Consider the following 27,328-nt stretch of genomic DNA (forward strand, 5'->3'; position numbering starts at 1 on the left):
GCATTGGCAGGCAGATTAACGGCTTAACCACCAGGGAAGCCCTAGTCCTTTATTTTTAGTCCCCCTTTTCATTAGGCATAGTAAACTGATTATATATAATGCTACACTTTCAGTTCTTCAATTGCCTTCCATTTTTCAAAATTCATCATTTCTACAAGGGCCTTTATGAAGCCCCATACTTTGGTATTTAAATGTTAATGAATGAGCTGAGGGCTAGGCTTACATTTAAATAAAGTTAATGGAGTTCTAAAAGACTGGAGATAAATGACTGTTTATGTTTACTTATACTAAGTAGAAACATAATTTTCAATATTTGCTTTCCACTAGAACAAAGAAGGTGTAATAAAAAGGGATCTCACTTTTTAAAACTTTTTAAGTGATCTGGCTTTTGAGTTAGTCTTTACCTTGCAGGAGGAAGAAGTGTTCAACTCAGGAGTGTACCTACTACAAAAATTAATAAACAGAAACCTCAACTGAAATAGAATTGGGAGGCAAGAAGGAGGGGCTCTACAACCACAGCAGAACCCAACAGAAAGACTTCCTCTTCTTTCCTGGGAAGAGCTCAGCCAGAGAGAGACTACCAATTCAGCCTATGAACTCTCAGTTCTTCCAATGGACTCTGCTTAATACAGCCCCCCCAGCTTCCTCCTCTCCCTCTCTAAAAGAGTTCTCTCCTTGCTGGGGGATACTTGCACTTGGCTCGCCACTATTGCAGACCCTGAGTGGTAATTCTTTGCTCATCTCGAATAAACACATTTTTCCTGGATAAAAAACTGGCAATCTATTTGTTTTAGGTCAGCACTACTATACTGGATACCTGGAACACATTTTTAAAAGCCTCTTCACTAAGTAAAACTTAACTTTATGTAATGATCATGATATAAAATGAATATTAGTAATGACCATAAAAAAATGCAGCTAGTTAAAACTCTTGTATTGAATTGAAAACATGATGTTTAAAAGTTTTAAGAAACATAATATTGTTTAATAAGAGTCTGCAAAGATACAATTTAGGTAACTACTAAATTATGTCCTGATGTACCTTATTAGCATTAGTTTTAAAAACATTAAAATGACACGTACAATTAAAAAAATAAAGTTTAGAATTAAAAAGTTCAGATATTAAAATTCAGTAAAATATTTAACGTATGAACTAAAATTCACAAGTATTTCCCCCCAAAATATATACCTCACAGTTCTCATTCTATTTAAGTCTTAAATAAAACTACCAAATGGTTACATCAAATGTCAGAATTGAAGTAACTCAAGGTCCATTCTTTCATCTTTACCGTAACTATGCTCTCATTGCTTGTTTTGAATTTATTGTTGAATACATGAATATGTAGTACCAGAAGGGTTAGAAACACTGAGCTTAAAGCTTGGGTGATCCTGAACTGTTAATCTTGGTATGTGTTTCAACGCTATAACTAAAAATTCTCCCAATTAACTTTCTTTTAAAAATACAATGTTTATCAAAGGATGAGTAATAGAAATGTAATAACTGAAAAATTTTAAACTCTGTGTGTGTAAAATGTAAAACTCAATCATAACTTGGAGCTACTAAACTAGAATTCAGATCTATAATATCTTTTCAGACAGTAGTCTTATTACTGACACTTAGAATTGTTGGCCTATGGTCATAGTAAATACAGATGACTTAGTTTTATTATTGTTTTAAGTATTCCACACTCAATGCACTCCCTTACTGACTGGCCTAGAAACATGTTGTAGTTAAGGCAACTGATAACAGTCAATACTCATCAGAAGACAGTGAAAGCTAAGTGGGTAAACAGAGGAAGATTATGAAGGCAAATGTAGGAAGTATTTTTGTTTTGTTTTACTTTACTTTTTGTTGTTTTAATGAGGACAGTATTGAAGTATATTCTTAGACAAGGCTGAAACCTTTCTGCCCAGAAAATTTTTGCTTTTGGATGACCCATTTAAATTGACCTTTTTAATAGAAATATATGGTTTTAAAGAAACATACTGTATAAAAGTTACATTAGATGCTTCTATTTTGAATCAGCTTTCTATTCTGAATCAGTTAGAAAATGAATAAAAGTTTTGAGAGAGAAGAGTCTGGAATGGTAGGTTATAAAAATTTAGAATCATAAATTACAGGTAATTTAATTCTCTAATTACATATGACTTCATTTAGTATCTGATGGAGTAATAGGCATCCAAATTACTTGCAGAACAAAACAGAAAATCTGTAGTATGGTATACTGATTCTAATTAGGACAATTAAAAGTCACTCTTCAGTCTTAGGGCCAACTAACATTTTTATTCGTAGGTTCAACTCATTTAAAAGTATTTTGAATCAATCTATAAATACCAAATAGACTTTCTTCAATTTCTGATATATGGGGCACACTTTTCAGCCATAGTGTAAAAACCATTTATAAGGTTTCTCAAACCATTTACAAGATTAATAATTTAAGAAAATCTGTCCCCACAAGACACAAGGGTACACTTCACCATCAATGTTTATGATCTCTGATTTATTTTAGGCACACGAAGGTAATATTTACAGTGTTCCTCAGTTTCATACTAACAATAAAATTACACTGTATTCTTCAACGTGACCGTCACTCAACAGCTTAAAAAATCAAACTTACTCTTCAGTGAGAAAAATATTTCTCTGCTCTGCATCATTAAATAATATACTTGAAGTTAAACTTAAGGTTAATACGCAATTATTTTAAATTGCTATTATAATTGATTCTGATTAAGTATTCCTACTTTAGCCATATGTTTAGATTTTTGGTCTAAACCTATACCTATACATCAAATATCTTAAAATGTCAATTTATGAAATCCCCAGATCTTTGAGCTTAGTGGGAGAGGTACTTCTAATATTAAAAAGTTCAATATATTCTACATAATAAACATATTTAAATACATATCCAAATATTTAATTATATTTAAAAGAAAAACTCATTTCTGACTCTGAATGTTAGTTCTTTTCCATGCTTTCAATTAATATCCTGCCCAGTCAATGTGTTGAAAAATTCTCAGTGAAGTGTATGTCACACCATTGCATTTCATTTCCTGATGTAATAATTCACCGTAGCCCTTAGCAGTCATCTTGTCTGGGTTATTGGGTTTGGTTGATTTTTATTCTCAGATGTGACATTTTGTTAACTAGAATCTGATAGAGAATTACGATACTAAAAACACAGTACATTTATAACTGCTGTCATTAAGTGGCTGATGGAGAGTTGAATTCCATAAGACTTCACTGATACTCATGTTTCCCTTTTACAAACTAAACATATACGTCCCCGCAAATTCAATATGCTGAAGTCCTAACCCTCAAGTGATGGTACTTGAAGGTGGAGGCTTTGCGAAGTTATTAGCCTTAGGTTAGGTCATAAACTTGAGTCCCTCATGATAGGATTAGTGCTTTTTACAAAAAGAGGAAGAGTCACAAGGTCTCTCTGCCCTCCCCAACCCATACCCTCTCTTGCTCTCTGTGCATGCACCAAGGAAAGGCTTGTGAAGACACAGCAGGAAGGAAACCCTCACCACGGAATCTACAGCACCTTGACCTTGGACTTCCAGCTACTGGGACTGTAATAAGTGTGTGTTGTTTAAGCCACTTAGTTTATGATATTTTGTTATAGCAGCCTGAACACACTAAGACATTCCAACCCACAAAAACCACAAGTTGAAAACCACTAAACTCTATTCAAATTCTTCTTTTCCAAACAGATATGTCTGATTTTTTCTGATTGTAAAATATATATTTGTTATTAAAATGAAGCTCTATCAAATTTCTTAATAGAAACTGAAGACTCACGTTACCTAAAGAAATTATACACTTTCTTTGCACCTATATTTTTATATCATATTCATACCATATACAGTTCCCACCACTTAATTTTATAAATATACAGCCATGTAAATATACATTATAATATATACTGAAGCTATATAAATACATTATTTACCAAATTCACCTTTGGTGAATAGTCAGTTTCTATTTTTAATATTATGGTATTAGTTGACAACTGAAAAGTTGAGGCCAGAAGAAAAGAATAGCTACATCCAGTTACATAGTCACTGAGGCTAGATACTTGTATCCTGATATTTAATATCACTGTATTGGCTCACTTTCCTCTTCAAGTTAAAGAAAGTTAAGGTTAACAGACAGAGGAATTGAAGAAATTCCTCCTTTTCTCTATTTTTTTTATTTTCTAACCCAAAATAAAGTTGACCAAACCTGGTACATGCCTTGCGGCTTCACGTAATGTGGATGTCACTGAACTTTTGCTAAGAAGTAAATTGTGGAGGGGGAGACTGCATAATACAGTTACCATTTTGGGTTTGTTTAGAGGATGCATGAAGAAAGTCTCAAGAGAAGATGGTATCCTGAACACAGTTTTCTGACACCATCTTCTCCCAAGTTGACACTAACTTCTCCCGAGGTGAAGCAGTGACTGGGGCAGGAAAGTAAAGCTCACTGAGGCACATGTGGAAGAATTCAGGTTCTGATGGGTGTTGGGAGAAGAGAGCAGGCTCAAGACTTTGTTATCTTCTGGGCTTAACTGGAGCCAATGAGACTAGCAGTTAATATGCCTGGGCAAGAATGAGAAATCAAAAGGTTCTGGAGAGAACAGTACTGATGGAAAATATCCAACCTTGCCAGAAGGGTGATACTTTACTGATTTCTTATTCTAGAAGTATCTACAGAATATTTTTGGCTGGAAAAACTGCAGAGCAGCCACCCAGATTGGCCAACAGTGTTCTACCATTTGTAACTGAGGAAAACTGAGAGTGTCACAGAAGAAAAAGTATGTCCAATATCCTTCAAATTTGTTTGTTGTCACCAGCCAGCAGAAGCAGGTTTTAGTGGGCCTCTATTTGAGGGTTACATTTTTCATAACTTTTACCCTCGTACTGAGAAGTAAGCAAAAGAAAATAACAGTGGATCTTAAGAGGAACAAAGACCTTAGGAAGCAAAACATGAAGGACAGGTCACTTCATGTGCAATAGAAATGTTATATGACACAATGACAAGTGAACAACAAAAAACGAAGGTGTCGGCATGGTCAGGTTTTAGCAAGAGTTCTTCCTGGCTTGTAGATGACTGCCTTCTTGCTGTGTGCTCATATGGACTCTCCTCAGCACCCATGCATGGAAAGAGATTTCTCTCTTTTCTTCTCACAAGGCCACTAATGCTACTGAATTAGGACTTTACCCTTATGACTTCATTTAACCTAATGATCTCCTAAAAGCATACTCCAAACACAGTCACATTGGAGAGTAGCACTTCAACGTGTGAATTTGGGGGGACACAATTCAATCTATAGCAGTATCCTTCATCCTTCAAGGTAAAGAGATATTCAAAGATTTAGAGACTACATCTTTAATACCCCATCTGAATACTTGGGAAAGGATTCTAACCAAGCCATAAAAGAATCAGAAGAGTCCATAAAATGGAGAAAGATCAAGAGGGGTGGAAACAGTGATCTGTAATAATAAATCTTATACTATACATAATTTAAATCTAATAGAAAATATTGTCACTATGTATTTACAAATATAAGTCACAAATAATTCTTTTGAAAGGAAAAAAAATGTTTCAAGGGAAAACCAGCTAAAAGTACTAAAATCATTAAGTCCTCAACAAGCTCAGTAAAATTCATATAAGTTTCTAAGGGAGGGAAGTAAAATTATTTTAAAGATCTCATTTAATGGGAAAGAGGTCTTAAAGTTGAGGAGATAATTTCAAATGTTGCTTGAGTTATTCCAAATTTTTTTGGACACATTTTGTAAAACCAATACAAGGTATAATTAACAATAAAAAATACTATTTACATAGCCCATGTCACATAGATATGGCTAGTAAGTGCCCTTCACATTACCTCATAGCAGTGCAGGAGATTTTGTTCTATTACAAAGCAGTTGAGAGTAAATGTCCCATTTAAGAACTAGTTCCTTCCTGTTTATCATGCCAAAAACTCTTGCCTAAAGACTATATCCCTCGTTTTTTCCAATTACTTGCCCCACCAAATATACAACCCTAGAACACTCTGATATTCTAATATTTATATCCCCTTAGACATCCTAAAATGTACAAATGATTATCTTTAAAAAAAAAAACTCAGTAAATCTCACTGATGTAAATGATACACACAAATTTCAGGTATAATAATTTCAAACATCCAAGATGCAAACCACTATGTTTTATTTTTAAAAATAATAGAAAGGGATAAACTGAAAGTATGACTACAAAATACACTGTTATAAATTCAGTTAATAATGTAGATAATTTGCTCAAATATCAATATATAATCTAAAATAAAAATTGAGTTTCTAAGTATATTTCTGCTTTGTAAAGTCCACCTACCCAGCAAGAAAAAAAGAACCAAGGTAATAATTCTGAGGTCATACAGTAGAGAAAAAATGATGGTTTGAAATGCACATTTAATGCTTGAAAAATAATAGACTTTTGTCCACATTTTTACTTGCTAATATTAAACAGAAATGAACATGAACAGTATGTGCTATGGACTAAATGGCATCTCTCCCAAGTTTATATGGTGAAGCCCTAACACCCAATGCGATGGTATTTGGAGATAGGGGTCTTTGGTAGATGTGCGAGCTTAGACGAGGTCCTGAGGGCTGGGTCCTCATGATGGGATTAGTGCCCTTATAAGAAGAAACAAAACTTACATCCCCTTTCCCCCTCTCCATCTCCATGCACATGCACTCAGTAGAAACCACAAGAGCACACAGCTAGAAGCCATCCGTAAGCCAGAAAGAGCTTTCACCAGCACCCAACCATGCTGGCACTCCGATCTTGGACTTCTAGCTTCCAGGACTGTGAGAAAATAAATTTCTGTTTAAGCTACCCAGTCTATGGTATTTTGTTTTGGCAGCACTAGTGGCCTAAAAGAGCATTCAAATAGCTATTTATGTGATAGTAAAAGAGAGATCCAGCCCTTCTGCAGAACTTTTTACTGAGTACCAACAGATAAATTGTATGATATTGCATCAACATCTAACTGGGGACTGTAGTATAATATACGTCTAAAGCAATGGTTTTTAACTGGGGCAAATCTGCCTCCAGGGACATTTGGCATTGCCTGGAGGGTACTACTGACATCTAGAGGGGAGAGGTCAGGCATGCTGCTAAGTATCTGACATTGCACAGGACCAGTTATAAAGCACAATCTGACCCAAATGTCAACAGTGGTGTTGAGGAACCCTGCTCTATAAGACAAAAAAAGTAACCAAAGATCTTGCCTTTAAAAACATCTCTTTTGGAGTAACGTCATCATTGTGATGAAGCAAGTTTTTTTTGGTCTCTTCCCTTTAATCTACAGTCAGTAAAACACCCATAACTCAAAACGTACCTCTGCCCAACAAAAACAGGAGGCCAGATAATTATACACATCTGTACACCTAAAGGTGGGTGGTCAGGAACACAGAGGTGGCGGGACCCAGGGAACAGTGGAGAGGGTGCCTGAGCCCACAGCCCCAGAGAAGCTGGTAGCAGTAGGGGAGACAGGGGACAAGAGTCCGTCCTCCTGGCCCCAGTGGTGCCAGTCACCACAGGTATCTGGGCAGTAGCAGCAAGGCTGGCACCCCAACCCTTTAGCCAGAGAAGTGCCCATGACTCTGGCCTCCCAACCCCCTGTCCACAGCGGCAGAGCCTGATGATACCAGACATGACAGAGGCACCCACGTGATCTGGGCTCTTCCCCCAACTCACCTCCTCCCCATGAGGCATCAGAGCCTGTGATTCAGACTCAACAGAAGAGCCCACCACCCCAGTGCCCCAGATATTGGCACCAGTAGCACCGCAACAGCAAGGTAGCAATGCCCGCAGAGACGCAAATAATACTGAGGTCACTGGGTGACACTTCTGACAAACATGGTGGAGGGTGTAAGTACCCATTCTCATAGATAACCAAAGGCAGCTCGGGTAACAGAAACCAAAGCAGCTTGTGCTCTAGTGCCGCTTACTGAAAAATAGGAAAGGCCTCTAATTTCTAACCTGTTGAATCATTAGAATCAATTATAAAAAAACCAAAAACCAGCTTTACCTAAAGAAAGGTGTCTGCTACTACAGAAGCGCTAGCATGGTAGAACTCAAGTTCCTTGAAGAACCACAGTAACACTGTTTAACAAAAATCAAAGTGACAATTCTACAGAAACCAAACTTAAAGGCATGGAATACTGTAATCTAATTGATTGAATTCAGAATAGCTTTCAGGAAGAAACTCAATGAGCCACAAGAAAAAAACTCAGAAAGGCAGTTCAATGAGCTCAGGAAGAAAATTAAAGAGAAGGAATACTTTACTAAAGAGACTGAAACTCAGAAATAACCATATGAATTCTGGAGCAGAAGAATTCAATAACTGAGATGAAGAATGCATTAGAAAGTACTGGAAATAGAACAGGCCATCTGGAGGAGAGTAGTCACAAGCTTGAAGATAGATATCTAGAAATGATACAAGTAGAAGAGGAAAGAATTAAGTTTTTTTTAAATGAGCAAATTCTATAAGTGCTGACTCTATTAGGAAGGGAAAATATTAGGATAATGGGTATCCCAGAAGGAGAAGAAGAGATCAGAGTTTAAAGAAGTAATAGCTAAGGACTTTCCAAACGTGGTGAAGGAACTGAATGTACAAGCCCATGAAGCTAAGAGATCACCTAATTACCTCAGTGCAAAAAAGACCTTTTCCAAGACACTATATTAAAACTGTCAGAAGTCAATGACAAAGAATTTTAAAGGCAGTCAGGGAATAAAGGAAAAAATGTTCCTTACAAAGGTACCCACATTAGGTTATTAGCAGACTTCTCAGCAGAAACTCCACAGGCTAGGAGGGAGTGGAATGACATACTCAATAGTGAAAGATAAAAACTGTCAGCCAAGAACATTCTATCTAGAAAATTTATCATTCATTCAGATACAAAAGAGAATTAAAAGACCTTCCCAGACAAAAGCTGAGGGAGTTCACCACTAAACCTGTCTTATAATAACTGTCAAAAGGAGCTCTTCTACCACAAACAAGATGACAAAACACACACAACTTTGAGTAAGGTGATAGAATCAGAAAACTGCAACTCTATCAGAATAGGTTTTTAATACTTTATTATAGCATAAATGTTAAAAGGGTGGAAAAAACATAGCTACTTTAATTTGGTAACAAACTCACAACATAAAAAAGGATAATTTGAGACAACAAAAGCAGAAAAGGGGAAGAGGAAAAGAATGGAACCTGCATAGGCAAATGAAGATGCTATTAGCAGAAAAAAGGACTGTTCTATCTATGAGTAATTTTATACAAACCTCTTGGTAACTACAAAACATAAATCTAGAGCAGAGACATGAAACAAAAGAAAATGGAGAAAATCATAGAAAACTATCAAACTAAAATGTCCTACAGAAACACAAGGGAAACAATGGAGATATAGAGTAACCAGAAAACAAAAGATAAATGGCAGTACTAAGTCCTCATCAATAATCACCCTAAATGTAAATAAACTGAACTCATCAAAAGGGAGCGTCTGGATAGATTAAAAAACAAGATCCAAGTATATGCTGCCTCCAGGCAACATCTCAGCTCTAAAGACAAACATAGGCTCAAACTGAAAGGATCAAAGATGATACTCCAAGCAAATGGCAGCCAAGAGAAAGCAAGTATATCCACACTCAGACAAAACAGACTTCAAGACAAAAAGGGTAATGAGAGAAAGATGGACAGTACATAATCACAAAGTACATAATTCATCAAGAAGATGTAAGTTATTAATATATATATGTACTTAACACGTGAGCATCAAAATATATAAAACAATTCTAAACAGACCTATAGAGAGAAATTTACAGCAATACAATAATAGTAGGGGACTTTAAACACCCCACTCACATGAATGGATAGATCATCCAGTCAACAACAAAACAACAGCCTTAAATGAAACGTTAGACTAATTGGATTTGATAGATTTGTACAGAATGTTCCATCCAAATGCAGCAGAATACACATTCTTCAACTATGCATGGAACCTTCAAGGAAAGACCATATGTTCAGACACAGGTCAATAAAATTAGAATACTGAAATCATATCAAGCATCTTTTCCAATCATAATGCTATGAAACTAAAAATCAATTACAAGAAGAAATCTGGAAAAGTCACAAATAAGTGAAGACTGAACAACATGCTACAACTATTGGGTCAATGAAGAAATCAAAGGATAAATTAAAAAAAAAATACCTGAAGGCAAATGAAAATGAAAACAACATGCCAAAATCTATGAGATGCAGCAAAAGTGGTACTAAGAGGGAAGTTTATAGCAAGACAGGCTTTCCTCAAGAAACAGGAAAAAACCTCAAACAATCTAATCTTATACCTAAAGGAACTAGAAAAAGAACAAATGAAGCCCCAAATCAGGGGAAGGAAGGAAGGAAATAGAGTGGAAATAAATGAAATAGAGACTAAAAAGACAATACAAAAGATTCAGACTAAGAGCTGGTTCTTTGAAAAACAAAACTTACAAGTCTAGATCCACTGAGAAAAAAGCAAGGCCCTGATAAATACAATCAGAAAAGGAGAAATGATAACAGATACCACAGAAATACAGAGGACAACCGAGAATAAAAGAACACATTCTTCAAATCATACAACCAGTGCACAAGTTGAAACTGTAATCAGAAACCTCCCAGAAAACAAAAGCCCAGGACTATACAACTTCACACCTGAATTCTACCAAAGATTTAGATTTAATACTCATCCTTCTCAAACTCTTCCAAAACATTGAAGAGAAAGGAATACATGCTAACTCATCTTACCAAATGATATCAAAATCAGACACACAAAAAGAAAATTACAGGCCAATATCTCCAATGAACATAGATGTAAAAATCCTCAACAAAATATTAGCAAACCAAATACAATACATTAAAATGATTACATACAATGATCAAGTGGGATTTATTCCAGAAATGTAGTTTAACATCCACTAAAGACAACCAAAAAACCCCAAAAAACCTAATATGATACAGTACATTAACAAAAGGATAAAAGTCATATCATCTCAATACCTGCAGAAAAAGCATTTGACAAAATTCAATACACATTTATGATAAAAAAACTTTCAATAAAGTGGTTATAGAAGGAAGAGATACTTCAACATAATCAAGGCCATACATGAGAAACCCACAGCTAACATTGCAGTCAATGGTGAAAAACTGAAAGCTATCCTTCTAAAATCAAGAATAAGCCAAGGATGCCTATTCTCACTAACTCTTATTCAACGTATTATTGAATCTAGCCAGAGTGATTAGGCAAGAAAAATAAATAAAACACATCCAAACTAGAAAGGAAGAAATGAAACTGTCACTATTTGTGTGTGACATGATTTTTATATATAGAAAACCCTAAAGACTCCGCAAAAAAAGTTAGGAATAAACAAATACAGTAAGATTGTAGGTTACAAAAACATAAAAATCTGTTGTACTTGTGTGTGCTAACAATGAGCTAGCAGAAAGAAATTAACAATCCCATGGAAGATAACAAAAGGACATACCTAGGAATAAATTTAACCAAAGAGGTTAAAAGAAAGAAATTCAAGCCACAAAGGTAAACATATTCTGTGTTCATGAATTGGAAAAGTTAACATTGTTAAATATCCCTACAATCTGAAGCAATCTACAGAGTCAATGTGATCCCTATCAAAATCCCAAGACATTTCACAGAAATAAAACAAAAATTCTAAAATTAACATGGAACCAAAGAAGACCCCGAATAGCCATAGCAACCCTGAGAAAAAAGAACAAAGCTTGAGTTATCACACTTCCTGATTTCAAACTACTGCAGCGCCATAGTAATCAAAACAGCATGGTGCTGGCAGAAAAACATACACAGATCAATGGAACAGAATTGATAGCCCAGAAATAAATCCACCTGTATATGGACACAATTTATGATGAGTAGAGAATATACAATGGAGAAAGGATAGTCTCTTCAAATTGTACTAGGAAAAGTGAACAGCCATGTACAAAAAAACTAGACCACTATTTCACACCACACACAAAAATCAACTCACAGTGGATTAAAGACTTGAACGTAAGACCTGAAACCATAAAAATCCTAGGAGAAAACATAAGCAAAACACTGACATTAGTCATAGCAATATCTTTCCCTTGCCTGAGGAGACATATCTAGAAACAAGAGGATAAATAAGCAAATTGGACATCAAACTAAAAATCTCCTGCACAATAAAGGAAAATCGTCAAAATGAAACACAAGCTGCTGAATGGGGGAAGATCTTTACAAATCATATATCCGATAAGGGGTTAATATCCAAAATATATAAAGAATGCATACAACTCAATATTATAAAACAGCCCAATTTAAAAATGGGCAGAGAAGCTGAATAGACATTTCTCCCAAAAAGATATACAGATGTCCAAATAGGCACATAAAAAGATGTTCAATATCACCAAATACTAGGGAAATGCAAATCAAAACCACAATGAGTTATTACCTCACACCTGTTAGAATGGTTATTATCAAAAAGGCAAGAAACAACATTGTTGGCCGGATGTGGAGAAAAGGGAATTCTCATACCTGTTGGTGGAAATCAAAGTGGGTGCAGCCACTATGGAAAACAGCATGGAGAGTCCACAAAAAGTTAACAGAACTACCGTATGCTCCAATTATCCCACTGAAAGCTGCTCTTCTGCCCCTTTCCTGTTTGCCCATTTCTGTTCCCCTCTCACTTTAAGAGAACCTTAGTATAGGAATGAGATCAGTAGGCAATTTAACCTAACTCCTGACTTATGCTCTCCTACATGCACACTCTGCCTGTTGATTCTTTTCGTGGATAAAATGAAAGATGAAGCAGTTAAAAAATGAGTAGCTCTCTACCTGCCACAATCCTGCAGGCAGATCACACATCTGAAGACTGTCAGACAGTCTGCATGCAAGGGAGAATGATGCAGAATCCAACCTTCTGCCTCAACGATTCACCGAGATTCTTCCCCCTTTTTCCCCTTTAAAAACTGTCATGACTGAGCAGAATATTTGGAGTTGGTCTCGGGACAAGTAGTCCACCTTCTCCCCAGATTGCAGGCTTTCCTGATTAAAGCACCTTACCTTTCTATCGACCCTTGCCCCTTGGATTATCAGCTTTTGAGCGGCAAACAGCCAAACCTGGGTTTGGTAACACCACTTCTGGGTATTTATCCAAAGAATATGAAAACGCTAATTCGAAAAGATAAATTTACCCCTCTGTTCACTGCAGCATTATTCACAATAGCCAAGATATGGAAACAAACTAAGTGTCCATCAATGAACGAATGAGTAGAGAAGATATGGTATCTACACAATGGAATACCACTCAGCCATAAAAAAAAAAGATGAAATCTTGCCATTTATGATAACATGGATGGACCTTGAGAGTGTATTATGCTAAGTAAAAAAAGTCAGATGGAGGGCTTCCCTGGTGGCACAGTGATTGGGAGTCCACCTGCCGATGCAGGGGACATGGGCTCATGCCCCGGTCCGGGAGGATCCCACATGCGGCGGAGCGGCTGGGCCCGTGAGCCACGGCCGCTGAGCCTGCGCTCCGCAACGGGAGAGGCCACAACAGTGAGAGGCCCGCGTACCGCAAAAAAAAAAAAAAAAAAGTCAGATGGAGAATACAAATACCGTACGATTTCACTCATATGTGGAATATCAAAAAACTAAAACACACACACACACAACCAAACAAAAACATACATAGATACAGAGTATTGGTTACCAGAGAGGAAGAAGCACTGGGAAAGGGCAAAATGAATAAAGGGATCAACTGTATGGTGACAGAGGGAAACCAAATTTTTGGTCTGGAGGATGCTGCAGTCTGTACAGAAGCAGAAATGTAATGTTGTCCACGTGAAACATAAAATGTTATACACCAATGTTACCTCAATAAAAAAATTTTTAAGTGGTATAAAAACTTCTTTTGCCACCAACCCCACACCTCACTAACTTTTTTAAACTGAAAATATCAAAGTGAGGCTAAATAAATTATATTAAAATAACTTTACTAAGTTGGATATAAATTCTTTATTGGTATAATTACATCTAAATTTGATTTATAGTGTATATGTAGGTAAACTGCTTATGATAGCAGCAGTGGTTAAGAAATGAGAAACCCATAATAAAACTAAATTCTTACAGATTGTGATTATAGCAGGGTACAGGAAACTGGTTCCTAAAATGTTTTGAAATTTAAACTTTACCTATCTAAATTTGAAAATGTTAAATTTAATGTCTACTTTGTCAGAATGTCACAAGTCACTTATTATCAGAATCAGAAATACTAGGACCTAATTTTCAATGGATCTAAGTGGTTTATATTACTTTTATGTGATTGCCACCTTGTCCATGCTCCAAGTCCGGTTTTAATGATGACTTTTTCTTTTGACAATGTTTCTTCTTCCTTAACTTCCTAAATCACCTATACACTTTTTTCTTTAGGTACAGTTTTCTTTAATGAAACAAACTATTTTCAAAAGTTAACACTCTCCTTTGTTGAACTATTTAAGATGACTATGCAAACTACATAGCACAAAATTAAAATGCTACCTTGATTGTTACCTGGAAATTTTAGAAGCTAGTAAGTCAATTTGGGCAATTCAAGTTTAAAACAAAAACAAAAACCAAGCAAAAGAAAACACTTGCATCTCATTTTACTAGATCAACCAACAGAGGACTTTTTGGATGCAGGGGCACTAAATTATCTTAATTATAGCTATGTAACATTGGCTCTGGAAGTAATCATTTTCTTTCTCGTTTCATTCAACAAATGAATGTCTGATTTCTTGTATAGGCTAAGTTTTAAATCTGATCATAACTAATGTTGCGGAAAAAAAATGAACACTTCTTTCTGAGTTAATTATCCAAAATATGCATTTTCTGGCAAAGTGAATACATTTTCTGCTGTGTTAAAGCTAATAATTCTAGGCATCCATTCATAAATATCTACATATGATTTTAGTCAACTCAAAGATAAAGCTTGATTACATAATACATACCTATACAGTTATATGTAGTAATGTTTTATGTAGTAAATTTCATATTATAAATAAATTACTTATTTATAAAAGGTTATTCCCAGTAATGTAAGACATGTTCCTTTTGTCTAATTCTATTACTATCTTAAGTAATAGATATGGGTCAATGGGTGTCTAAAGTGACAATAATATGCTCATGGGACCAATAATCAGCATCAAACCCAGTCATGAAACAAAGTCTAAAGGTCAAGTTTCAGTAAAACTGTTGTCAGTTGTCAAGAGTCAATAAAATACTCTAAATTTGTATGCTCTCTCACTAATATGTTTTCAGAAAAGTTCTCAAAAGCTTGATGGTCTATAAAATCTGTTTTGTCATTTAATTTATTTAATAATTACATAATACATTGTTAATGTAGTCAAATATGAAATCATAGAGAACAGTATTGACTAGGGCTTGTTTTTTGATCTTGATAATGAGTCCGGGCCTCTTACTGTATAGTATGTCTTTATTGTATTGGTATTCTTAAGAATGATAAATTTTTTAAAATTTCTCATTACTTCCTCATTTTTGTTTTGGAGAACTCATTTTTTAATTTCTATCCAGATCAAATGTGTGCTATTCTTGTTACCTACCAAATGTGTTTTCATGTTATGAAAGTATGATTTAATACATTTATGATGTCACATCTAAAAAACACCCTGAAAACATGAGCTATACATTTCGTATTTTTGTATAATTTTTAGATAATTTGGGATTTATATAATATCTATATTAACAAAACATCTCATTAGGTTAATGCATTTTTGGTACCTTAATGCATTTTTGGTACCTTTATGTAAAAGTAAAATTTGCTTTTGTTAGCAAAGTTATTGAGTACTTTGCTTCATATTACATGATTGTGTCTCTAGGTATGGCAGCATGGCACTACATCTTGCACTTTACAAAATAAAGTGTGGCCTTAGCCTTCACGATTTTTGATAGGTAGAACTGAAATGCCTAATCCTGGGTCAGTAATCTGTTTCTGGAATTACGTAAAGTTCAATATATATTATAAAACATTATCTTTTTCAGACTGTCAAATCTTCATTACTGTAGGATTATAAAATTGATAATCAGATTGAATCACTAACAGTTTATAAATCACTAATAATTTTAGTGTTAATAAGTTGTAGGGTTTATAGCAAATAACCTTGCAAGGAAAATACACCCGTGGGCCAAATATTGTTCACACTTACCAGTTCTTCCTGAAGTTGGGAAATGAGTTCGTCCTTCTCTTTCAGCTGCAGCTTCAGCATTGAGCATTCATCTTTCATTATATCCTATAAGAACATCAAAGAGATGGCATAATACACTCAGACCTTTCACTTTGCTCTTGATAAGTTAGCTTCATGCAGTGGGAGATAATTGCATATGACTAATAAAACTGAAATTTCCTCTACAGTCTGATGTTTTTCATAATATACTCTATGTTGCAAAACAAACTAATGTATCCAAAGATACTATACTATATATGATATATACACATACATTTCTTCTGATAGCCTTTTGATTTCTCTTTGTTCATTTAGTTGTCTAAGACAGAAATCAGGGATTCATCCTAAATTCTGTCCTCCCATTCCTGGGCATACATAATCAGTGGAATAAAAATAATTATACTTCAAAAGAGATAGTTTACCTACCATTTATTCCTGTTATAATTAAATATTAATTCTCAAATGAATGGTCATGCTATAGTCTTTATTTTTAATGATATCTGTAACATTTGTCCCTTTCACTAGAGCTCTGTCTTTGGGTATTTAACCTTGTCACTCTGCATGAACATTCAGCTACAGTCCGCATGTACACAATACATCCACATCCATGACCTCTATTACTCTATGCTGGAAACTCTCACCTAACAAATGCTTAATCTAGACTTATCTTCCAAGCTTCAAACCACAAAAAGAACTACTTCCTGAGCATACACTCAGCGTTTTCCCATGGACATTCAACTCAAACTTCATCTCAACATCTTTTCCTACTTCAAAAATCATTTCTAGTTATTTCTCTCATTATCTTATTTCCTAAAATAGCTAGAAAAGCATCCCATACTCTCAGCTCACACTCACTCTGAACCCAATCTGGTACCCAATTCTTTGATCTGTTTCCTTGGTATTTCTTGAACTCACTCCTTTCTACTCCTCATGGACTTACTCTAGGTATCCATTGCTTCTTATCTGACTTACTGCAGTTAAGTCTCTGAACTGGTTCTATGTCTATCACCTTCCCTACCTGCCAGAGGTATTTTCCTAACTGGGAATTAATTACATCATTTCTTAATGTAACAGCTAATCACTTTAGGGAAAAAAAAAAGTCAAAACTCTTTAGCATAGCATATGGTGCCTTTCATTCTCAACTACGTGCGTATTTCTGGAGTGGCAGTTTTTCATTTCCAACTTTCTTACAACCAGGGCTCATTCCTACAGAATCGAGCTGCAGAGTGTTGTTTCATGTCTCCTTGTTTTACACATGCACATCTCTGGGTTATACTGCATCTCTCTATCTCCCACAATTTCTCATGATCTAGGAGGCATTTCAAGCATTATTCCTTATTCCAGCAGGGAGCCTTCCCTTGTTGGCTGAGTTATGTTTCCCTTGAGGGTGATGCTGTGCTCCATAGCGTCTAAATCATACATCATTTCATATGGTACTAATACTTCAAGTGTTGTTTGCTTGTTTCCTTCCCACATTAGACTAGTTTCCCTAACCCACTTGAGCAGATAGACGATTTCATTAGCATATTACCAGCACCAAGCATTGTAACTGACACACAGAAGATGTTTAAATCCACGTTTGCTTCCCATAACTTAGCAGATAAACAGTATAAGTAAGAGAATTCCCACTTTTTCTGAATCTGTTAACCTTACCTGAGCTGGCAAGGGAGAAAACAGCTAATAGATTAGAATAAACAGAGTATTTCTTTATTCTGGTTCTCATGGTGTTAATTTGTTTCTATTTTAAGCAATATAGAACACCTGATTCAAATTTACTAATATCTCCTTTCATTTGCTGACAGCCAGCTGATTGGGATATACTAATTATCTCTGTTCCTTTTATTTCATAGTACTCCTGTTTCTTCCCTAAATCATGGGCTTTCATGGGTAGAGTTTATACCCAACATTTAAATATTTATTTTCATAGATTCTAAATATTACATGTTACAATGTTAATGGTAAAAAAGCTTAGCTTGCTCCATAATGCAAAGAAAAATTTGCAGGCTTAAAATGTAGGTAAGGGCTTCCCTGGTGGCGCAGTGATGGACAGTCCGCCTGCCGATGCAGGGGACACGGGTTCGTGCCCCGGTCTGGGAAGATCTCACATGCCGCAGAACGGCTGGGCCCATGAGCCATGGCTGCTGAGCCTGGGTGTCCGGAGCCTGTGCTCCGCCACGGGAGAGGCCACAGCAGTGAGAGGACCGCGTACCGCAAAAAAAAAAAAAAAAAAAAAAAAAAAAGGTAGGTAAGAAAATCATCATGTCCCTTAGAATCAGAGACATCTAAGGTCAAATCCTTGGTACTACCATGAACTCTCTCTGTGGCTTTGTGCTAATTAACTTCTTTGAGGCCCATAGACATTATCATGGAGGTTGATAACACCAGACTATAAACTATCTGATGACAAAAACCCTACTGTATTACTGCTTATATTCCCAGTCTTGCCTAATATCCCACTTAAGAAAAACTAACTCCCTTCATAAAATAAAATATTGTCATATTTTCTCTAGGAAACAAATATTGAGGTAGAGTTAAGAGTAAAAAAGGTTTATAAAAGAATAAATCCATGTGAAAAGAAAAGAAGAATCAGAATTGGGCAGAGGGACATGGGCCATGATTCATACCTGACAAATCCTCTACCAACGAAACGAGGAGCTCCAGCACCAAGACTGCCTAGGAGAGAAATCCCGGGCGGAGGGAAAGTGGGCAGGCTCTTGTACCACTCCCTGTTCAGCCATTGGCTGGGAGCTGACTCACGAACTAGATCTCAGCTGCTGTCATGTTATTCATTGTCTCACACTAACAAGCGATGAGCTTGACTTCAGCTGGAGACAGTCAGCTAACCATAGGACTTTCAGCTGGGCAGTGAGTCCTTTACTGAAAGGGGATCTGAGCCTCAGCCAGAATCTACTCCAACTGTTTTTTATTGAATAATTAGCAGCAATATTTTTGTATATTAATTAATATTTTGTCAATGAATTCATTTAAAGTGAAGATTTACCTATATTGTGGCTAATAGGAATTGTAAAGAAACTTGGCTTTCCAAAATCATGCTCACTTTACTAAATTCTCTGATTTTTTTCCCTGGGAAGTTTTTTCAAGAAGTTTTTAATCTCACAGCTTTAAACCAGGTAGGTGCTAATATTATCATTTGCACTTATTTATGGAATAACATATTAAGTATTCATTGTGTGTCGTCAGAAGCAAATTTATAAAATCCTTCTCTATGAATGATTTTGCAAATGAATCCTAGTTACCTAGAGTTTTGTTTTTAGTTGTTATATGTACATGTGGCAAAATTCATACAAGTATCTGTCTAACACACAAGATGAAAACCCTTAAACAATACTTACTAAAATGAAGGCTACTCTCAGATGAATCGATATTCGCTCAATATATTTGCAAAATTCTCGGACATATTTGATAGGATGATCTATTGAGTTAGAAATCCTATTGATGTGTAGAATTAACAGGATTTTAGTATCTTGGTTTCTAAAATAAGGTTATTCCATTAACCCTTAGGCTAATGTAAGCAATTTAACCTTGTACTTATTTAAATGCATATTACTTATGAAAATATATAATTGAATAATTATGGCATCCTGTTTCTCAGTCAAGTATAATTAATTCTAGGACTAAAATTCAATTCTATATTTCCTAATTTTTTTTTTTTTTTTTTTTGCGGCACGCGGGCCTCTCACTGTTATGGCCTCTCCCGTTGTAGAGCACAGGCTCCGGACGCGCAGGCTCAGCGGCCATGGCTCACGGGCCCAGCTGCTCTGCGGCTGGTGGGATCTTCCCGGACCGGGGCACGAACCCGTGTCCCCTGCATCGGCAGGCGGACTCTCAACCACTGCGCCAACAGGGAAGCCCTGTACTTATATTTCTTAAATAAGGTAAGCAATTGTTTTAAGTGACCCTTCCCACAATGTAGAATATATAAGAAAAAAAAAATGAAAAGGCTAAAAGCAGCCTGTTAAAAGTTCCTTTCTGTTATGAAGGCATGCTTACTTGCTTTTCATGTTTTATGTAAGGAGTAGGGGATATCTTATCTCTCAATACCCTGAATAAACTCAGAGAAGTTGCTAGGAACAAAAGTAATCAGACATCAAACACACCCCATCCCTCACCTATAAGTACCGTTGACTTAAAAAATATATATATATGCACAACGTGAGAGTTGTGAGTTAGCTTTATTTGGGGCAAAATGAGGACTGCAGCCCGGGAGACAGCGTTTCAGATAACTCTGAGAAACTGCTCCTAGGAGGCGAGGGGAGGAGCCAGGATACACGGGAGTTGTTTTTTTGGTTTTTTAAAAAATATTTTATTTATTTGTGGCTGCATTGCGTCTTCGTAGCTGCACGCAGGCTTTCTCTAGTTGTGGCGAGCAGGGGCTACTCTTCGTTGCAGTGTGCGGGCTTCTCATTGTGGTGGCTTCTCTTGTTGCGGAGCATGGGCTCTAGAACGCAGGCTCAGTAGTTGTGGCGCATGGGCTTAGTAGCTTCGCGGCATGTGGGATCTTCCTGGACCACGGCGCAAACCCATGTCCCCTGCATTGGCAGGCAGATTCTTAACCACTGTGCTACCAGGGAAGACCCTATATAGGAGTTCTGCAACAAAGTGCAGGTAATTGGGAACATCAAAAGATTACTGTTAGAAAAAAAAAAAGATTACTGTTAAATAAAGAAAACCAGATATCTCAAGTTAAGGAATTAAGCTCTTTTCTATGTATGGGAAGATGCAAGAGTTGGGCTCACTGAAATCATTCCTTTGATATGCACCTCAGCTCTCTGGAGCCTGTATTTTCACATCCTGAGTTTCCTCAAGGCTCACCACAGGGAGTGACTACAGTCTGATGGCTGCTAGATGGCAGATATTCTTTTCAGCCCTGAGTTTCCTCAGGGCTCACCAGCTCACATTGGAGGGCTGCAATCATTGGTGACTGTGGCATCCTTTGTTTATTGATATGGCAGGAAATATTCCATTTATAAATACTCCATTCATCAGTGCATAATACAGTTGTTTTGTTTGTTTGTTTGTTTCTAAATGCTATGTTGACTTAGTTTTAAGGCCTTGGCTAGTGATGGGCCAGTTAGTTCTCTTCAACAGCTGATTAAGTCCATACTCCAAACACTTCCTTTATTGGGTCTTCACACTGCAGGGCCATTAGGTACCAACCCCATCGGGCCAGGTCCTAGGAGACTAGAGACAGTCTCTGCACCCCAGAGCTCTTGAAATTATTCACATTGGCCAATCCTCAGGGAGTGCTGGAAACCTAGCTAATCCCATCCTGCTTGTCATTTATAAACTGCCCAATTTGCTGTGGCTTGGTCCCCAGGGGGCAATATCCTCCATGACCCTGACTGACAGCCTTCTCTCATTTGGAGGTGCAAGTAACAAAGAGTTCTGTCTTTCATCTGAGCATTAGTATGTCAGGTCCCACCATCAAAAGAATCTTTAAATCTTATAAAACATAGTGCTAGCAGGAGCTGGCTGTAGGTAGTGGGCACACTTTTGCCATCCTGCTGAGACAGCTCTTGGGCCCTGGACATTTATGCCACCTTCAGACAGAGGGGAAGGACAGTGTGAATAATATTGGGTACTGTTTGGCAATACATATACATTTTTTGCATAATGAAGGGAGAGGAAAGCTTTTCTAGTTGTATATGTTATTCAAGACAGTAAAACTCGAGAGACATCCCTAATATTAGCAGATCTCAAAAATGGTAATATCCCATTTTATGGGGTGAATTGTGACAATGATAAAGAATACAGAAATAAATAATGGTGTAGGGATGCTTTTTCAAGAATTCTGGCATAATTGTAGAATTCTGGGGAGAAGAAAAAGCAGAGAGCCTGTATGTTGTACTGTACAGGAATTGCAGATAATGTGATTCAATTTAAGCAGTAGTTTCAGGCAGTCTGGGAGGTCAGAAAACTAAGCTGCGAAAAAGCAACAAACATTAGCTGAAGCTACGGATCACAGCTCCAGAATATAAACCAGTATCAGGTACTAAGGAAAGTAGGAAAGGTCATGCTTCGTTCCTTTTTAGAGCACTAATGGATAGTAACAGCATATACAGTGCTATCTTCAAAAACTCAATATATGTACAATACATTGTTAAACAGGAGTCTTTAAGACATGAATTTGGGAAAAGCAGCTTTTTTAAACTTATGGACCAGATATACTTTTGAATGGTTGCTTATGCACTGAATGCCTGTGTACTGAGACCAACTATATATAATTTAACTTCCATTACAAAACAAAATTTTTGTCTCAAAGATTCTGTAAATTAAAGAGTACTGGGAAGTTTTAGATTATCATTAAGCGACACTAAAGTATCTTAAAAACTATAATCTAATATAGAACAAAACTTACAAATCTATCATTGTTTTTCATGTTACCTCTTGATGTCACTCAGTTGAGGCAGAGAAGACTTGCATCTGAGTCTTTGCTGTGGCACAACTTAGCTGTGTGATCCTGAATAAATCAATTACTAATAAGAAAACTATAATTTGTTGAAATTCGGAAATAATACCAAATTCTTTGCATACATCGTCAGTGGGTACTCACAACATTTTTACCAGGAAGGTGTTTGTTTGTTTGTTTGTTTTTTGCGGTACGCGGGCCTCTTACTGTTGTGGCCTCTCCCGTTGCGGAGCACAGGCTCCGGACGCGCAGGCTCAGCGGCCATGGCTCACGGGCCCAGCCGCTCCGCAGCATGTGGGATCTTCCCGGACCGGGGCACAGAACCCGTGTCCCCTGCATCGGCAGGCGGACCCTCAACCACTGCGCCACCAGGGAAGTCCGAGGTTTAGGGTTTTTTAACTTTATCACAGAATTCATTTCAAGCAGTGTATCCCTCTTTCTGAATAACAAAGCATTATTTTATGTCTGTGTTTATATTTTAGACTTCAACATGTAAGAGGCAGATAACCCAGTATTTTTTCAATTAAAAATGGACTTTGCTTAATACAGCCCCCCACCCCCCCACCCCCAGCTTCCTCCTCTCCCTCTCTAAAAGAGCTCTCTCCTTGCTGGGGGATACTTGCACTTGGCTCGCCACTATTGCAGACCCTGAGTGGTAATTCTTTGCTCATCTCGAATAAACACATTTTTCCTGGATAAAAAAACTGGCAATCGGGCTTCCCTGGTGGCGCAGTGGTTGAGAGTCCGCCTGAGGATGCAGGGGACGTGGGTTCATGCCCCGGTCCGGGAAGATCCCACATGCCGTGGAGCGGCTGGGCCCGTGAGCCATGGCCGCTGAGCCTGCGTGTCCGGAGCCTGTGCTCCGCTACGGGAGAGGCCACAACAGTGAGAGGCCCGCGTACCTCAAAAAGAAAAAAAGGATGGTTACAAAGTCTATGTGGTAACATGAAAAATACACTTTTGTAAATGGAATCCTATATGAAATATATACTTATCACAGATCTGAAAATATTCAAAATATGACAGTCATTTTGTTAGAGTTGTGGGGTTTTGTGTGATTTTAAATGTTTTAATTTCTAAATTTTCATTAATGTGCTTGCAATATTAAAGGTGCTATATCCTAAAAATTATATATGAAAACCAAAATATTTATTCAAACATACTTAGCAATCATGTAACTACTGAATCTGTGGCACACGAGGCATAGTCTCAGAATAATATTGTGTTCAAAAGAAAATATTCCAGGCCCCCCCCAACCCCCCCAAAAAAACCTGCAACAACTAGAGATCTTTGTATGTCTTGACCTGCATTACTGGAACACATAGTTTGCAACAATAATTTTTACGATTACTACTCTTTTCTCCTCTGTCAGTTTCTCTGATACACCTCAGCTGCTCCTGCAAATGTCCTAAGGCCCTTGTTGAGGAGCCACGTGACCTGCCCAGCTTCACTTCTGATTAGGCATCAGAAAAACTCTTGAGAATGTATCTGATAAAGAAGAACTCCCCTATCAGAGGGTAAGGAGGAAGAGAACTTAAGTAGTCAAAACCAATTTATTTTTTAGTGAATAGGCAAATGGTAATGTTCAGCAACAGTTTTACATAAATACCTACACCCCACACAATTAAAACTGTGTAACTATTTACTAGACACCAAAAAATGCAGAGTAAATAGGCTAAATTACAAACACCTGCAGGGAAAGACGCGCATCTTCTGATACTAAGTACCCTTTACACAGAGGAGAGCAACAGCATTTTGATAATTAAGCTTAAGAAAGTATACAAAACTGTTCAAAAATAAGGTATTATAAATCTACTAAAATGTTAAGATTATAAAGAAAATAAATGGCAATTTATGGAAGTGTACAATTTTAACATACAGTTTTAAATGGCATCGGACTTGGGTTTGCTGAGAAAGCAATGTATTGTAGAGGTGAATGGTACCTTAGTTCTGTCAATAATTGTCAAGTTACTTTGCTTGAACAAATTGTAATTGTAATTTATGAGATCTTTATTCTAAACTTGTCACATTGAGAGATTTGCACTTTAATGATATTATACAGTTGTGAAACTAATAGACCTTTCTGTTCACTTTGACTATGAATTTAAATATGATTTCTGCTCCTCTATTGCTACTTAATTTTTGCCCAGCTGTGCAACATCTAACATCGTAAGAAGAGAGCCAGTCAAGTCACAGGATTAAAACATAATAAAAAGAAAAGGAAACTATATATTGGAGGAAGCCAATACTGAAGCACATAGGTACAAACTAGATAGGTAGTTTTCCACCGGGGGGGAATGAAGAATTTACCCAGACCATCTAGGAAACATTTCAAAGATTTACAGTCTTCTGCTCCCCATTTTATCCCTTCAGTTTTATGAGATCCAATTGGAGGTGTGAGTTTGGACCCATCATTTTTCATCTTTCAAACCTCACTCTTTAGAATACACTGTTATTGAAAATCAATTGAATAAAGGAATGATTACCAGAATATATAAAACAAGCATATGCATTTATGATAACTGGTATAATGTTGCTGCTGTAATCACAATGTGTCATAAAGTGTCCTCATATGGCAAATGCTTTCCATTATCCAGGATGATGGGGGGAAAGATAGGTTTTCCATGAATTTTTCAGTTAGTTGTATATAAAGTCATGAACAGTAGGGGCAAGGTTAAACACTTGTTCACTAATATTTAAAATACTGGTATAAGAGGAAAACTCTCTAAATTAGAGTAACAGCTGAGCCTTCCCTAATAGTTCTCTCAGTCTTTAAACTTGATTACGTTTCTACCTTTCCTAAAACAAACATAACAACAAACAACATTTTGATTCCTGACTTTTACTCCTGACTCTCCTTTTATTAATGAGATTCTTGAAAGAAGAACTACACTTATAGAATCCACTCCTCATTTGCAATTGAGCTACCATGAATAAATAACTAATAACTGTTCAATCTTCCTGCCTCTGAAAGCTGGTTTTCACTCTATTACTTAATTAAAATTGCCCTCATCAGTGTTAAGTAGAAACATCTTTTTCAGTCCTCAGCCTGATCTATGCTTTAGACTTGATAATACAAAATCCCTTCTTTAAAATCTCCCTTCCTCCTGGACTTCTACAGTGTTATTTACTCTTGTTATATATAATTTGCGTATGTTTTAAACTTTTTAATACTTTTACTTCTTCTCAATTTTTTCTTTAAAAGTTCATTTTTCCTGGGTTTCTATCTGAAGCCATTTCCTATCTCAAATGTTTCACCTCAACAACTTATTGTATTAGCAACAACCTATAACTAACACTTCTGTATTTATTGTCAATACTCACCTTCCTATCTTCTGAAATCTTGTACCAGATCTCAAACTGCATCCTGGAGAAATGCATTTGTTATATTTCCAGGCATGTCAGACTCAAACTTTCAAATCTAAAATCTCAACCCTGGAGAGCAACATGTTATTTCTTCTATACTTCTGATCTCAGTTAATAACATCATCTCTTCTATAACGTAATCAAGAAACCCAACTCATCCTTGACTTCTTTCAGCAGTTTACCTGTTTCACTCCATTACCTTGCTGGCATGGTTTCTGAAGTGCAGTCCATTGTAACTTGTATTCTTTTTCCTCTATAGGTAAGGTATTTTTTTTTCTCTGTATCCTTTCAAGATTTTCTCTGTCTTTGGTTTTCTGCAGTTTTGACATAGTATGTTTGGTGTAGGTTTTTTTAATATATATATATTTTTCATTTGGAATTCTCTGAGCTTCCTGGATCTGTAGTTAGGCATCTATCATTAATTTTGAAAAGGTCTTGGCCATTATTAGTTAAAACATTTCTTCTCCATTTTCTCTTTCTTCTTGTGGTACTGCAGTTATGCACGTGCTATACTCTTGAAACTGAGTTCTTGGATATTGTTATTTTGTTTTCATATTTTTTCTCTTTGTGTTTCAGCTGACATATTTTAAAGCTTACTGATTCTTTCCTCATCTACTGATGAGCCCATCAAAGGCATTCTTCATATATGTTGCAATGCTTTTTATTTCTAGCATTTCCTTTTGATTATTTCTTAAGGGTTTCCATCTCTCTGCTTATGTTGCCCATCTGTTCTTGCATGTTGTTTGTTTTCAAATAGAGCCCTTAACTTATTAATTATATCTATTTAAAATTCCCTGCCTAACTTTAAAATCTGTGACATATATGAGTCTGGTTCTGCTGCTTGCTTTGTTTCTTCAGACTGTTTTTTCCTGCATTTTAGCATGCACTGTAATTTTTTTTTTTTTGAAAGTTGAAGGTAATATACTGGGTAATAATAACAGGTAAATAGTGGGAGTTTTTATGTTAATCTTGCTAGAAGTTGGGCTGTGTTTAATATTTGCTGTAGCTGTAGTTCCCAAAGGCTTAAAATTCCTCAAGTGTCCTTATTTTTGTCTCCTCTGCTGTCTCAGCTTACTCGAAGAATGCAGTTTAGACAGAGTCTGTGTCTTGCAGCTCTTTCAGCTGTGACTCACTATTATTTATACTGGAAACCTGCTGAGGCAGTGATAAGAAGTTGAGGAGGAAAAGCATTCTATAACCTTATGATTAAATATCAGTCTTTTAGTGGATCCGTCTCTGGGTTGGTTGTGACTTTAAC

At 36.5% G+C, this 27,328-nt stretch overlaps 1 protein-coding gene across 8 annotated transcripts in view; it reads right to left on the bottom strand.

Moving 5' to 3' along the window:
* CCSER1 (coiled-coil serine rich protein 1) overlaps window positions 1-27,328 on the bottom strand; it is a 1,247,878-nt gene that overhangs the window by 650,849 nt on the left and 569,701 nt on the right. For all 8 annotated transcript variants that reach the window (XR_013828080.1, XM_079919695.1, XM_079919694.1 and 5 more), the window contains one exon: window positions 16,257-16,340. Coding sequence is in view for 7 of the 8 variants with exons in the window: in XM_079919695.1 (XP_079775821.1) it covers window positions 16,257-16,340 (84 nt within the window). In the remaining variant the exon portion in view is untranslated. The remainder of the gene's footprint in view (window positions 1-16,256; window positions 16,341-27,328) is intronic.

The sequence above is a fragment of the Stenella coeruleoalba genome, assembly GCF_951394435.1.
Source record: "Stenella coeruleoalba genome assembly, chromosome: 4".
In the NCBI taxonomy this organism is placed as follows: Eukaryota; Metazoa; Chordata; class Mammalia; order Artiodactyla; family Delphinidae; genus Stenella; species Stenella coeruleoalba.